The following is a 14198-nucleotide window of genomic DNA, read 5'->3' as shown; positions in this document are numbered from 1 at the left end:
TGTTGCGATCTGCAGCGGGCATGCAACGAAGCGTACTCGAGAATGAAGAAAACAGTAGCTATATGACCCATTAGCAACTTTTCCACGCTAGTCTTGTGAACGTATAATTGGCCCTACGTTGCAGTCGGCTGAGGACAAAATCCAATGCAAATTATTCAGGGATTATAACCTTACAAAAAGAGTTATGTTTCCTTAAATTTTGTGCAATGTTTTTATACCGGGAACGATAGCGGGGTAAACAGTTGAAGCTACGGACACGTAAGCACTAATGGGTTTGGGGCGCAGTGCGTAGGCAGACAGCTGTAGGGCGCGCTGTCTGACATGACATTGGCCAAGTGGTACAATGAGCGTGGTGGCATCCAAGGTCACCACATCGGCATCTAGACTGGTTACTGCGCCAAGCAGTATGGAATTCCAATACGGGTTCAGTGCGTGCTCTCGGCGCAAAAACTAATCTATCACCCAATAAACTTCATTTAACGTTGTCAAACTCGTTAATATTTTTTTCATTGTAGAACTTATCTTTGCTGTCCCCCTCGTTCTGTCTATGTAGGAACCACGGGAAGACGCTACTTGCCCGAAGATGTTTTTTTTTTGAGAGAGAGGGAGAGATCCCCGAGGCGTCAGCAGCAGTGGCCGTCGCATTCAAGACACTTCTCCTCACACCCTTGGACATCGTGGATGAGCTCCCATTGCTGCTGCGTGTTTTGGCCGTTCATTGTGTAATACGCTTCAAAGGCGAAGCGCACCTTCTTTCTTCTGTAGACGTTACTTCGGCTTAAGCACGGTGCCCTGGTCGATACTGTTCTGAAGGCCGCCACCAACATTATGAAGCAGTCAGCTCGAACGTGTTTGTTTTTAATACCAAGTTATGCCTTTTTAAATCTTACTAGCGCATCCTCATTTGAGAACCACCCGCCTAAAAAACCCAGTGGGTATTTTTCCTGCGGTTTCCTATTGTACCACCAAAATATATCTGTTGCAAAGTTGCCGTGTCAATGGCTTTGTATCTTTGTGTTGATTGCCCCTTGTAATGCGTTAATAGTGATCCACGCTGAATTGTTTTAGTCCCAGATTTTTCTTTCGCAAAATTTATTTGTGAAAATTTTTTATGTGTGCTAAATAAGAGCTGGCTTTTCCAGTCCATGTGAAGCACTCATTGATGTACTAAGGCCATTTTGTTTTATGTTAATACTGTTAACTATTCTCCCACTGCTGTATTTCTACTGACGCTTTTCGTGCTAATGCCAGTACCTTTTTATTTGTGGATGTTAATGTCATTTTTATCGTCATAATTGAATGTTTGTATTTCAGTGTTTTCAATTGCTTTGCTGCATTTTTATTTGTGAATTTTTCTTGGATGTATCCTAAAGAGGCGCTACGTCTCCTGTGTGCATGTGGAGTAGGAACCGTTTTGATGCCGTGATATTTTCATTCCCAATCAATTGCATTTTGTGTTAACTTGCAGAATGAACCAATTGTTGTGGTATTTTGAAAAATAAACTCTGAGCTTGTTTTTCTTCTTTTTCATGTTTCAAAATAGCTTGTCCTGTTTTGTTTGCTTGTAACTGCCTATAGTACCATCATGGGGAGGGGGGGGGGGGGTCTAGTAGCAGGCGGAGCGAAAGCACGCTGCCTCGCGGGGAATAGCAGAATGCTCTTGAGGCGTAACGAGATGCTTTCCAAGAGAGAGTAGTAGTACCCGTCTGCAGTATCCGGGAACGCCGCCAATAGAGCTTATTCACGCCTAAAGGGAGTGACGGAACGCTGCCTTGGAGATGGCATTGCAATTCCCACACAGGGTTCAAGTACTCCGCTTCGAAAGCAGCAAGTAAATCCCACGAGGAGTGTTTCGCCTCTCGTTTGGCCGCCACGCGCTACTCCTCGGAAGAGTCGCCCAATGCTTCCAAAGGGAGTGAAATATGGGACAAAAGTTTTTACTCCTAGACAGAGTGCCCAGCACTCCTCGAGTTCTTAGAGTGTACGCCTATGATTAATGCAGTTGCAGCCAGTGGTGTGAGCACAATTTCATTATGGGAAGGGAGAAGGAAAGACCTAAGAAAATAGGACAGGTTGGAAAAAGGTTTTAGAATCCACACAAAGAAAAAGCAACTTTAAACAACGAATGAATTGAAATTAAAAAAAAAAAGGTTGCTGTGGGCATACTGCACATCATGGCGTTCCAATTGGCTTGTTGATTCGTTTTCATTCCGTGGCATTGAGAATTGGCTGGCCATCACGGTGAAGGCAGACAGTAAAGGCGTAAGGTGAGTGTTAAGGCTCAACAACACGGATGCAAAATCATGCGTCGCGTGAATGCTGGCGTCGTACTGCGGCAATGCGCTGGCATGCAGGAAAGGGGAAGTAACCCCATGAGACCAGCGAAGTCACGTGTCAGCCGCTGCGTCGACGCGCGTTTCTGGACACAATTGTATGAACTCTGCCATCCTTTTAAAGTTTTTTCTGATCCTTTATGAGCAGTTATTTTCGATTGTTTAACTCCATTTATACGGGAACTTAGTCATTAAAGAACACTTGCCCGTCTTTATCTACTGCTAGGAATATTTGCAGGCCAATTATGAAATGCTGAGAAATGTATTTCAAGCCATCGCTATCAAATCTGAACAATAATGACAGCGTGATAAACAAAAATGCACGCAGAACAACTGCTTCCCTTGCTACTCGATTTACTACCTTGATGTTATGTGCCTTTTGCTTCATTAATTCAAAACGTAAACTGAAACAAAATTCAGCACTGCCTTGAGGTTAGAGGCGAAAGTCACTCGCAGATTACATTCCCAAGGATTACAAGGAACAGGCACATACCGTGGTAAAAGAAAAGCTTATGAGGCCCTTACCGAGAATACGAAAACAAACTAGAGGGAAGTTTTGCCAACATTAGAACCATTGATCTTCAAAACAGAAGCCACACATTTACCCCTTCGCCATTCCCGCGAGTAGTAGTAGCAGTAATAGAAAACTTCATTAGAAAGTCAGATTATTTAGCTCGCCGAGGGTGGTGCCCTTAGTCCAGGGACCCATTTTCTGCTGCGACCCGTCGGGCCCGGTAGATTCGTCCGCGCTGGTCGTCAAGGCTGAGCTTGAAAGAGCGGCTTCCCATCCGGAGGGGGAGGGGCTGGGTATAGGCAGTTGGGTCGGGGGTTTGGGGCATTCCCATGTGGAGTGATATAGGTAAGGGTGCCCTCCGCAGGATGGCCATAGCCTGTACGGCGGGCCAGAACTCGGTATACTAACCTGGGTCTCCAATGAATGTTCTCGGGTGTGTCTAGTTCTGGCAGTATATAAGAAATTACGGCTCTGAAAAAGCTAGTTTTTTGAGCACCGATCTCGCTAGTACTACAAGCATGCTCGTACTACAAGCGATGTACCCAAAGGTCCCTTATTTAACTTAAGAAAAGCTATTTGAGATCCCCGATATATACGCAACCCAAGCTAGGCACAAATCGAACGGAATGAGCTGCTAGAATACTCGCATTGATAACGCCACGCCCCGGTCTCATAGAGAAGCCATATTGTGCACTATAGCCCAGGCATTTTCATTTAACTCGTAAAAAGCTGTGGCAGGTCCCTGACCTCCTCGATAAAAGCCAAGTCAGCCACGAATGGCATGCGCACTTTCGAACGGAAATAGTTTGCAAGTTCGTCTCAAGACAGCCGACTGCCACAAGAGAAAGGAAATGCATTGTTTTCTGTTTAACAGAATCACCCGAAACCCCAGCATAGCAAGAAAACCTGGACGCTGCTTCCCGCTTTCAGATGCTTCCTGATGCAGCGTCGACATCGGCGTTGCACGCGCGTCATCTGATGTCTCCGTGCATTTGGGGCGACGCATGCCGACAGACGTCAACACGGGGCGACGTCGACACGTCAAAACATGGATTAGTTGCACTTCCTTTGAATTAGTTGCGCGAACGTTGTCTTTGGACTTTCGCAGTTTGGCCGTCAGTATTTGGACGACGACGATGGTCCAACAACGATGATGGGCGCTTAGCTTTCTTGTGAGGAATCCATTGGCAGTCGTCTGAGTTTGAACTCTGACTCTGAGGTGGTTTGCACTTTGATCGTTGACGCTTTGACTTTGCTTGCAGCGGATTTGACTTTGTCACTACGCCATTTGTTTTTCGCACGCGAGAAAGATTCATGTTTCAACCATCATCGTCGTTAGACGGAGGGGATTTCAATTTGTTCTCACCGCATTGTTTTCTTCTCTTTGTTACTAGGACTAAGAGGTTGCTACTCTGTTACTAGGACTGAGAGAAGCCGTTGGTTCAAACCTGCTTCCGAAATTCGTCGTGGGCAAGCGTGTAATTTGGCACCCCTACCTCGCCTCAAAACATTAAATTCCCCCTTTTTAAATCCAGCACGGTCTCGAACAAGGTGCACGTACGCGAAAAACAATGCGAGCGCGCGCAAATATGAAAACGCCGAGCATGCGCGTCGTCCGGTAAAAAAATGTGTGACGTGCTGCCGAGCAATGACTGCGCGTATCTTGGGTCAACAGGGGCCATGTCACATCTCTCTGTAGGTGGTTACCTGGTGAGCTCGTAGCACCCACAGCGGCACAAGGCGCGACAGAAAAAAAATAGCAGTGGCTTAGCTCGGTTATGCCAGGATATACGTAGCGTGCGCTAAGGTTCAGCTGGTTATTCTTAGCTTTCCTGGTTGTCTAGGATTAGCTTGATGATCATGCTTACTGCTGCTTCAATGACACACACACGGTATACGCCTTATGTGACACATGTATATTTATCAAGCGGCTTCGGCGCAGCGCCACCGATCGCCCCAGAGCTAAGCTGGTTCCACAGGCGCACTCCGGTGCTGCTGCGACGCACGAGCCATCGGTTCCACACCCGGCCACCCCTCGCATGATCACCAAGTGGAACGGGCCTCCACGTGCGGAACGGAGGTCGGCGAAGACGCTGGGCGCGTGGGGTGTGTGAGAGACTCCGGGCAGCGAGCAACATTTTGTGCGCCGTTTGAAGTCACTGCTCCACGCGCATGCGCAGCATGGTTCTCCAGTAGCCACGCGAAACTGCACAACCTCGGCCAGTGTAGCTCACGCTACAAAAACGAAGGCACAAGGCCTTGTAGAAGAGTTTGGTGCTTTCCCTGTTCGTACATACCCATCCTTGAGGACGCGTACACAAGGAGACAGTGGGACAACGCACACGCTGGTACTAGCAACAGCTTCATGAATGAAATAGAAAAGTGACGATATCGAAATGTGTCATAAGCATACCTCTATACTTTGTTTCGTACGACGCATGCCTGATGTTCGTTTTACTTCGCATCTTCACGCATTGAACTGTTTATAGTCCCAGCGTGCGTATTGTCCCGCTCCCTCCTTGCGCACGCTTTCACGAGGCTGGGTCTCGTGGTTTTATTGAAGGCCTCGTAATGAAAATGTTTTAGTGAAGGATACTTTGGCTAACTTACGCTTCCAAAACACGCAGCCCTTTCAGACGATGTTCCACCAACTATTCCGGCGCCAAGCTGTATTTGTGGGCGCTCCACGGATAGTTCTCCAGCGATTGCGCGCATGAAATCGCTGCCTTCAGAAGCCTATTTATTTAGGGCTCCTTTAAGGATAGCACGGAGCGCCCTTTAGCCCGGTCCAATGCGTGATTCCTCACAACCTCACTTCCCCGCTATGGCCGCCGCAAGGTATCCTTTTGATGCACGTTCTAATGGGCTGTTACCAAAACGTGTCGAAGGGTGGAGCCATTGGACTATCTGTAAAGAAAGCAGGGAACGGCCCAGCGGCCTTTATTGGTCGCTTTTGTGCGTGGATGCGTTGATGAACGGTTCAGCGACAAACTCGACTTTCGCCGGGCCGTGCTGACGCTTGTCCTCCAACTCCAGCACCACGAGCAGGTTTTCGTCCTTCCTGAAGAGGGGCGCAGGCACGTACAGAGTCCTCTGGGGCACCATGCGAGTCCAGTAGCGACCGAGGTTGAAGCCGTTCAGAAAGACCACACCCTGTGGCAGAGCAGCAGACAGGAGTATCTCAGCGCTATCTCTTCATAAGCTTCTTCACATTCATAAAAAAAGTCGCAGTGATGGTTTAAAAAATATTGCGGGACACTTTAATCTGGTTATATACCTCGAAGGCGAAGGCCTGGGCTAGTATTGTGAAGGGTACGCCCACCCGTGAACACAGCAGTCACGTTGTTTCGCGGTCCCTAATCTATTTTAGCCCATCCAAATTCACCGTAATGCATCTCAATTCATTTTAATCTATTTTAATGCAAATAATTCAACATAATTCACCGCAATGCACCGTATAACGCTTTACTAATCATTATTACCAATCACTAACCTACCATAAATTCATCTTAAATTCACTCTAATTTCACATTACTAACCATTAGTCACAATCACTAATCAATCAATAATTAACTGTGAAAATCATTAACCGTTTCTTAAACACGGCTGCCGTCCTTCCATGCAGTTCCGGCGGCTTAGGTGACGTGACCTTTAGCTCCCTTACTGCCTGTGTCACTGATACCATGCGTTCCTTTTCGCGTTTGATGAGACATGTAAAGCTTTAACATACACCCATTGAGTCTAGCACTACATAAGAACGAAGTGCTGTGCGATGCGTGGGCGTATGTCGCCGACTTCCGTTAGGACTGTCAGATGATGGCTGTATAATCAGCGTTCTCTGCATCTGACTCGCTCCCCTTTCGGGAAAAGGGCGTTGCGGAAGATGGGGTTCCGGCCACGCAATAAGGTTGCGTGAATAGTCGGATGGTGCGTTTGTAAAATTAGCGAAGGCGACACGGATCATGTCAGTTGCATGCCAGTTGTCAGTATAACCACAAAGATATGCGGGCTTGTGCGAGAACGTGCGAGCTTCCGCTGAGTATAAAGCTGATATGTTTATTTTAGCACGGATCTATTAGCATTTCACTCAATACTATGGCGCAAGAAAATGCCCAGGCAAAAAAAAAATGCCCAGGCAAAAAAAAAAAAGAAGGGACGGATACGCAAGAGCCGACGATTCTCATCAAGAAAAGCCTCCGTATGCGCATGAAACAATTATCCCTACTCGCCACTTGGCAGGCGTACCTGCTGCCGCTTTTCAAGTCGACAATGAAATTTCAATGGTTGGTTGGATGGTTGTTGTTGGATTTTGACCGCGGTCATTACGAGATGAACGTGAAGCGTTTCGTCGCCACAATTAGAACGGTCCCTATTAACGACGTCATAAGCGATGGGACCTACCCGGAGTTATCTACATCACCGCACACAAAGCAGGAGAAGGGGCAGTAGCGAAGACATGCTTGGCTAACTTCCGCAAACGGGCTGTTAACGTCGGCTTTAGCAGCCTATGAACACTGGAGCGGCAGCATTCTGACCCTATCGCTCGCCCTAGAGTACGGTCAACCTTACTTTGCTGATGCATATCAGGAATGGGCTGCGCAGGGAGGTGCAAAAAACAAGAAGGTGCAGTTTAGTTCTGCGCTAGTTTCACAGTCCAGGCGAATCAGTGTTAAGGACCCCATGGCGATATGCGCTCGAGGCCACCCGACTGGTCATGAAGAAGTGAGGCCAGGGTACAACGCATCACATTGGCGTCATACCTTTGTCCACGCGTCGAGCCTCAGAAAGCTGTCGTAGACCGGCTGGTCTTGTGGCAACTTGAAATTCGCCGCGTACACCGCCAGCCCACCGGCGTATTGGGCGGCCCCCGCACGCAGTTTCTCGATGCCCACGGCGTCTCTGATCCAGGAGGTGCCGGACAGGGTGATTGGCGTCATCTTCCAGCCCGTCAGACGTCGGCCGTCCAGAGTCACATTCGACACGATGCCCTGCCAATTCACGGGAAGATGCATTTACAGCACACGACAAAGTACTTCGCCGAAGGAATTTAGTCTACCATTGGCACGCGCCTACGTGTAGTACAAGGGCTGGTTATCCATTCAGGTTTTATGTGTGAGGCACATCATGTTCCGAATTCCGGAAAGTTTGTTGGCGTCGCCGTTTGGAGGTCAGTTTCACAGCTCAGTGGGTCTGTTCCACCGCAATTATGACACAACAAAGAGTGTCAACTACCCTTAGAGAAACCCTCTGCATGCTAGTATTATACTCGTCTACAACTTAAGAATGACATGGAAGTTCCCGTAGCGCCTCATCACCGCAGCCGGCTGTTCCTCCTACCGGAACAAAAAGTGCGTTTCTGCGAGTATTTTTAAAGTGATAGGAGCCGCTTTGATGGTTTTTAGGGCTTTATCGGCTTATAAAGAACTGCAGCGACGACAAACTAACCACGTCAGAAAGAGCAGGCAATGGTACGCATTAAACTCAATCTCCATTCGAATCGCGCGCGAGCGTTCTCCTCCGGGTCCATCCTTCGGCGGAGTGATACACCACATGAGCTATTGCCGTTCTTAACCTGCAACGAAGCGTAGCCATGGTTGCCCCGTTTATATATACAGGTGTTGCTCGGCGCAAGAGAAACCTTGGGCACTTTTAGGTAAACATGAGTACATAAATTAACCTAGCAGCGCTCTTTTAATTTGATGTACGCATTCAGTTCATTGTAACAAAAGGAGGCTTAAATGGAGTGCCCGAAAGAAACGAGCTTAACAAAAAAAATGCTGAACACGCCAGCTCAGCCCCCTGACGAGCGGCCCCGCCGACGTGGTGAATGTAGTCACGTGGTCTACGGCTCCACCACAGAAGCGATGCGCATGGCGGATTCGGTGGAGGGGTGGCGCGCAATGCTCCCCACTCTATCCCGTCCATAACCTCACTAGGAGGGAGCGCTGGGTAGCTCTGACCCGGGAGTTCAAGCCTAACTGGTGGACAGAGCTGCTACTGTCGCCGCCAGACTTGCGCCGGCGGCAACCCCGCTCTATGGTATGCTATGAGGTTTTAGGGGGGAGATGGATGAAAACGGCCTGAAACTGTCGGGAGTGGGACGCCGACTCCTTATCCGTTAAGGATTGGTTTGCAGGGCGGGAAAACAAAATTTACAAACCCCATACAGACATCTTACCGCTAGAGAAACGATACCTTTGCGCACTGCTTGCCACGAATGGGACTCCGTTTTCTAAATTGGTAATTACCAATTCGGTTTTGTTTCAGGAGGTATTACAAAAGGCGGAAGGAGCAACTGGTTCTGACAAATAGCGATTATAAAAGTTCCCTCAGCTTTCTCGCAATTCTCAAAATGACTAAACTAACTAGTTTTAATCGGCATAAATGGGAATCACTAAGCTCACATGCCGAATTGTTTCGGTGTCGGCGCTTGTGTCGCGCGGTGGTGTAGCCCCAAGCTAGCACATCAGGACGGCTAGGTTGCGCTGTCTCACCCTTCGAAGACGCTCCTCTCCGTTTTCTTTCTGCCGACGCACGGCCGGGCTACAGCGGCGGAGTCCGCCGCTTTAGCCCGGCTGTTGCCAACGCTGCTGCGTTCGGGACACCGCTCACGCGGATTCCACGGCTGCCAGAATCTCTGGTTTCACTGTTTGTAGAGCCACGTGTGTGAATTTAAGTGACGTCGCATGGGCAATTGTTATGAGTGTCGTTTAAAGCTTTGCTTTCCAATCACCTTCACAGCGTGGATTGGAGCCACTTTTTTTTTTCTTCGCATCTCTCGAGCAATGCTGGAAGAAATCTCTTACTTTTCTTAGCATATCATTCTCAATAGCAACGATTATTTGAGGAAGAAGGGTTGATATGTACGCCATCATGAGTTCCATAGGACCACAGAAGTTATCGCTGCTTTTACCGTTTTTCCAGGTTCAAACACGAGTTGCGAAAAGAGCTTTAGGAATAAAACACCTTTTACCGTTTAATTTTCTAACATGCATGAGGATCGGTATATGCTGCCATCTTTTCAGTCACACTATTTTTATGCTTATATTTTTCTTCTCGCGCAGAATTACAGAAATTTGTAGCTGCGAGCAGCTCTTTGGCCGCCTTTCGGACACGTAGTTCGCGCTGACCTTCGGGTCAAGCATGGCGTCCAGGAAGTTGATCCGCCCTTGGTTCTCCACAAGAATGGACAAAGACTTGGGGCTCTGCTCTTCCATCAGATTGACTTCGAACTTGTTGTCCGTGCGAGAAAGGATGCCGACGAAAAAGTGGAACTGCAGGAGAGAAAAACGCACCAACCACAATAACCGGGTGCGTTATAGACAAGAAGATGTGACGTCACATAGGAAGCAACTTTACCAGCAAATCGTGAGTGAGCGGAGGTTATGACATTTCGCGTTGAAACGTCATCACCGGTGCCGTCATCGACACAGACATCAATGCAGGAAACTGTAGGTTCGGAGCTGATGTACCTTTTGCCGCAATACGGTACCGAGCTCCAAAGAAACAAATGCGCCGGCAAAGGAAATAAAAAAAAAAAGATGAGCCGAATCATTCATATGGTAGAGAAATACCCGGTGTTTTCGTTGGATTGGGTTGCCACATTAGAGAGTTTTAGCTGACCGTTTTTGACGCTCCGCTATGCTCCCGACGGCCCGCTAAGCATAACCGCAGCGTTAGCGGGAGAAAGGTTTTTAGCTAAGCGATAACCGTATGTCCCTCGACGGGGAATGATTCGCGTCACTGGTCGTGGCCTGTGCGTGTGCAAACCAAAACGTCATAAATATACGAATTGGAATTTGGTCGCTCAAGTAATGTAAAGTTCCGTGTTTAGTGCCTTATTTCACCATTTTAATACAATGTAGTCGCTCATACGGTATAATGGTTCTAAATTATTTTAAAGAAGGCGATAAACCTTGTAATAGCCAAGACAAGGCTGTCTTTCGCGGCGCTGCATAGAAGCAGCCCCGGGCTTCGGTCGACGTTTTTCGCTTCCGTACTCAAGCTCGTTGAGGAGTGTCGCACCTTTGCCTATTCGGAATAGCTTTCGCGATTTCGTCGCTCGCGTTTCAACTAAAGAAACGGAGTTCGCGGGAGCGCACTCGCATAGCGGGGCAGCCATGTTGATATTCCGCACGGCACCGTAAGCTGCCGCGACGTTCCGCTAAGAGGCCCCGGTTAGCGGAGCGGTGCCCTTGCGCGCCACGCATGCGCAATGGCGCTCCCGCTATAGCTATCGGAGCTGAGAGGACCGTCAGAAATGGTCAGCTAAAACACTTTATTGACGAAGCGAAACACAACTGACCAGGGCGCAGTCCCAAGGAATGCACAAAAACTGCTGCGTCTTGCTACAGTGTACGTCTTGCCGAATAGTAGTGCCCACGTGATTGGTAGTGGGAGCGGCTATGCAGCGTTCGACGTCACACGATCTCCTCTTCTCCGGAATTTCCGCTGCTGCTGCGCCCCGTCCTTTCCCGCCCCCCCGCGGCTCTAAAGGCCCAACCACATGCACGCGTAAAACCGACGTACTCGCGCTACGACGTAAGCCGGCGTAAGCGCGTAAATAGCCAGGCAGGCATCGACGGGAACTTTCGGGCGTACGCTGTTGACGTAGACGTCTGGCGGTGATGTTATCTGGCGGCCAGGTCGCATAACAAGAAGGCTAATTGATAAATAAGCTAACTTAATTATGTGATAAAAAGAAGAGATTTGAAAATACGGAGAGCAAACAACGGCAGAAAACGCGCGAAGCAACGAGCAACTATGGAAGCAAGGGAATTTACCACTCTATGGAATTTACGCCAAAAGTAGCAAAGGAGTTTGTACCTTCGAAGTATGCATACTAATCCTTAACGTTTTTCAATGTCCCAAGAACTGTTTTAATTGTTCCTGTATTAAATATACGCACTTTTGTGACAGTAGGCATTATATGTTTTATTTCAGTTAAAATTTAGTTGATCTGGTCGCCACAAAGCCGAGTCCGGGACTCGGGGGTAGTCCAGCAACATTGCGGGGCGCATTGGCGTACGCTGGGTTTATGCGCGTGTTGCGGCGCCTGTGTGGTTATTCGCCCTCTCCGGCGTCGTCGGTAGGCGTAAAGGCAGCGGCGGATGTCGCCGCAGGCGTACGTCGTTGCGCGAGTACGTCGATTTTATGCGTTCATGTGGTTGGGCCTTAATGCAGCGCCCAGAGCCGACGCCACACCCTCTGTCGCACATCGGCTGCCGCCGCGCCCTCTGTTGCTTCCTAATTATCTGTACACGAACATTTCCTGGCTCGGGCTCGGCCGCTGGATGAGAGCGCGTCAGTGCACCTTTTATCCAGCGGCCGTGAACCTGGCGACGCAGGCCGAACGGCTAGAGATAAGCAGCTTTGCCGTAAAACTAAGGTGGATATCAGGGTTCCGTGCAGAACACCTGAGCTAACGGAAACGATGATGCAGTCATGGATGCGGGTGTATTAAGCTCGCCATACTCTCGCTAAAATGCAATTAAAAAGTTTACGCCTCCTTGATGTATTTTTGCAGGGGACGCGCAAGCTCTGCTAATGAAGAAACTAAAGACGTGGATACGAGGTGCAAACGACACTGATTGGTGATAATTTAAGCGTCTGCCTCTACAAGCCATCCAGTTGGCTGCGCTAAAATTAGGGGTGAATTACTCGTAATACTAACCTAATTTCAAAACACTTGGAAGTACGTCAAAGGATCCCTGTAGTTCGTTTTTTAACTTCTCTGGGTCACTTTTGAGATGACGCGACAAATTGCTTTCACTAGTCTCGGGTAGTGTCATTGCGGAGATTACAAGGCATCCTTCAAGATACCCGACTCGACATACCATTGAGAAATATACAGTAATACCTCGCTAACTCGAAGTAGTAAAAACCGGGAAATATTTCGAGATAAGCAAAGTTGCTCTATTTGCCATGGAATATCGAGTTATTTGCAAAAAAGGCGCTACTACTCGCTAGCTTTTGAACAGAAGCTTCCAGTCAATTGCTCTTCATAAAGGTTTGAAAGAGAAAAAAAAAAACAGAAGAGAAGATCACCGGTAGGGTTGCTTGAAAGTTGATATGCCTCTAGGCTCAGACTTGTGGTAGGCGCGGCTGAGCGAGCAAAAAATTAAGGGACTTTGGCGCGGCAGCATCGCGCGAATATTGTGAAGCGGTCCGCGGCGGCGAAATTTTCGTTCCACTCTCCGTCTAGATTTCGAGATATCCGCAGTTTGGCCCAAAAACACTTCGAAATAAAGGGCAACAAATACATGGGACATATAGGAAATGGTTCGGTGCTGCGGAAAATTTCGACTTGGCCAATTTTTCGAGATATGCGAGTTCGAGTTAACAAGGTATTATAGTACAAAGAACATGACACCAGACAAGCAGCAATGGTGCTCATGTTGAAACTCACGTCATTCAGGTAGACGTAGCCACGATCTCGAATGCCTTTTACTATCAGCTGTGCAGGCTCGCCTGGTTCTAAAGTGATTCTTGTCTCGTAGAGCACGAAGCCGTAGGCCTGCAAGAAATGAGAATGAAGCAGGCCCTCAGAATACTGACCTGCAATAAACTGAAGTAGTGTCGAGCTCAGCCGATGAAAGTTAATTTCGCTGCATCAATAAGGTAATCAAAATGGATGGGCCCATCAGGGGTGCGACAGGAGGTGAATTTTTGAGCGCAACAATGGTCCCAATTGACGTTCCACTGCGGATGTTGCGGACCCTGAACATGGGCTACGGTTCTCTATTCTTGGATGATTGGCCGTCTTTTGGAAGCCACGACTCAAAACAATGTATTTTTAGGTCAATTTTATTTCAGGAATTTACATCCATCTGGACAATAGGGCTACACATACTTGTGGCTGCAATGGAAGGGAGTTTTATTTTTGGTGCGACGGGTGGTGGTGATTTGGACTGCTATAAATGAACATCAGTGTTTTGAAGAAGAAGAGTTTCCGTCCAGATGCGTTGACGGAGCGGATAGGTTATTCTCACGTCGTCGGTTGAGGCTTTTTCGGTGGGTGTTACTGCACGTGCTGTTACGCCCAATAAAAATAAACAGCAAGGTAGGGAGGGAGGGAACAAGCAAGCAAGCAATCCCACAATTCATTCTGCTAACAGCGCTAAGACGACGGGGACAAAGAAAGAACAACCACAGACGCTGACTATCAACTAAAATTTATTCAAATGAAAACATTTATATACACCTACATCTGGCCACGTGCAATGACAGCGTGCAACGATAAAAGCAGCTCCAATATTTTAACACGAAAGTGTTTTATTCCGGGGTGGGTAAACCTCACCGACGTCGTATCTGTCACGGAAATGACATCACCAGAAAAATTTTAATTGACG

General features: G+C 48.1%; 1 protein-coding gene across 1 annotated transcript in view; it reads right to left on the bottom strand.

The window, feature by feature from the left end:
* Positions 1 to 5787: 5787 nt before the first annotated feature.
* LOC144175207 (beta-galactosidase-like) overlaps positions 5788 to 14198 on the bottom strand; it is a 49561-nt gene continuing 41150 nt past the window's right edge. Inside the window, exons 12-15 of the mRNA XM_077704310.1 lie at positions 13256 to 13363; positions 9978 to 10121; positions 7608 to 7835; positions 5788 to 6000 (exon numbers count right to left, since the gene is read on the bottom strand). Coding sequence (XP_077560436.1) covers positions 5788 to 6000; positions 7608 to 7835; positions 9978 to 10121; positions 13256 to 13363 — 693 coding nt within the window. The remainder of the gene's footprint in view (positions 6001 to 7607; positions 7836 to 9977; positions 10122 to 13255; positions 13364 to 14198) is intronic.

The sequence above is a fragment of the Haemaphysalis longicornis genome, unplaced genomic scaffold (assembly GCF_048455015.1).
Source record: "Haemaphysalis longicornis isolate Haplotype H1 unplaced genomic scaffold, Haemaphysalis longicornis Haplotype H1 scaffold_3, whole genome shotgun sequence".
In the NCBI taxonomy this organism is placed as follows: Eukaryota; Metazoa; Arthropoda; class Arachnida; order Ixodida; family Ixodidae; genus Haemaphysalis; species Haemaphysalis longicornis.
This window is presented reverse-complemented; position numbering and strand designations above follow the sequence as displayed.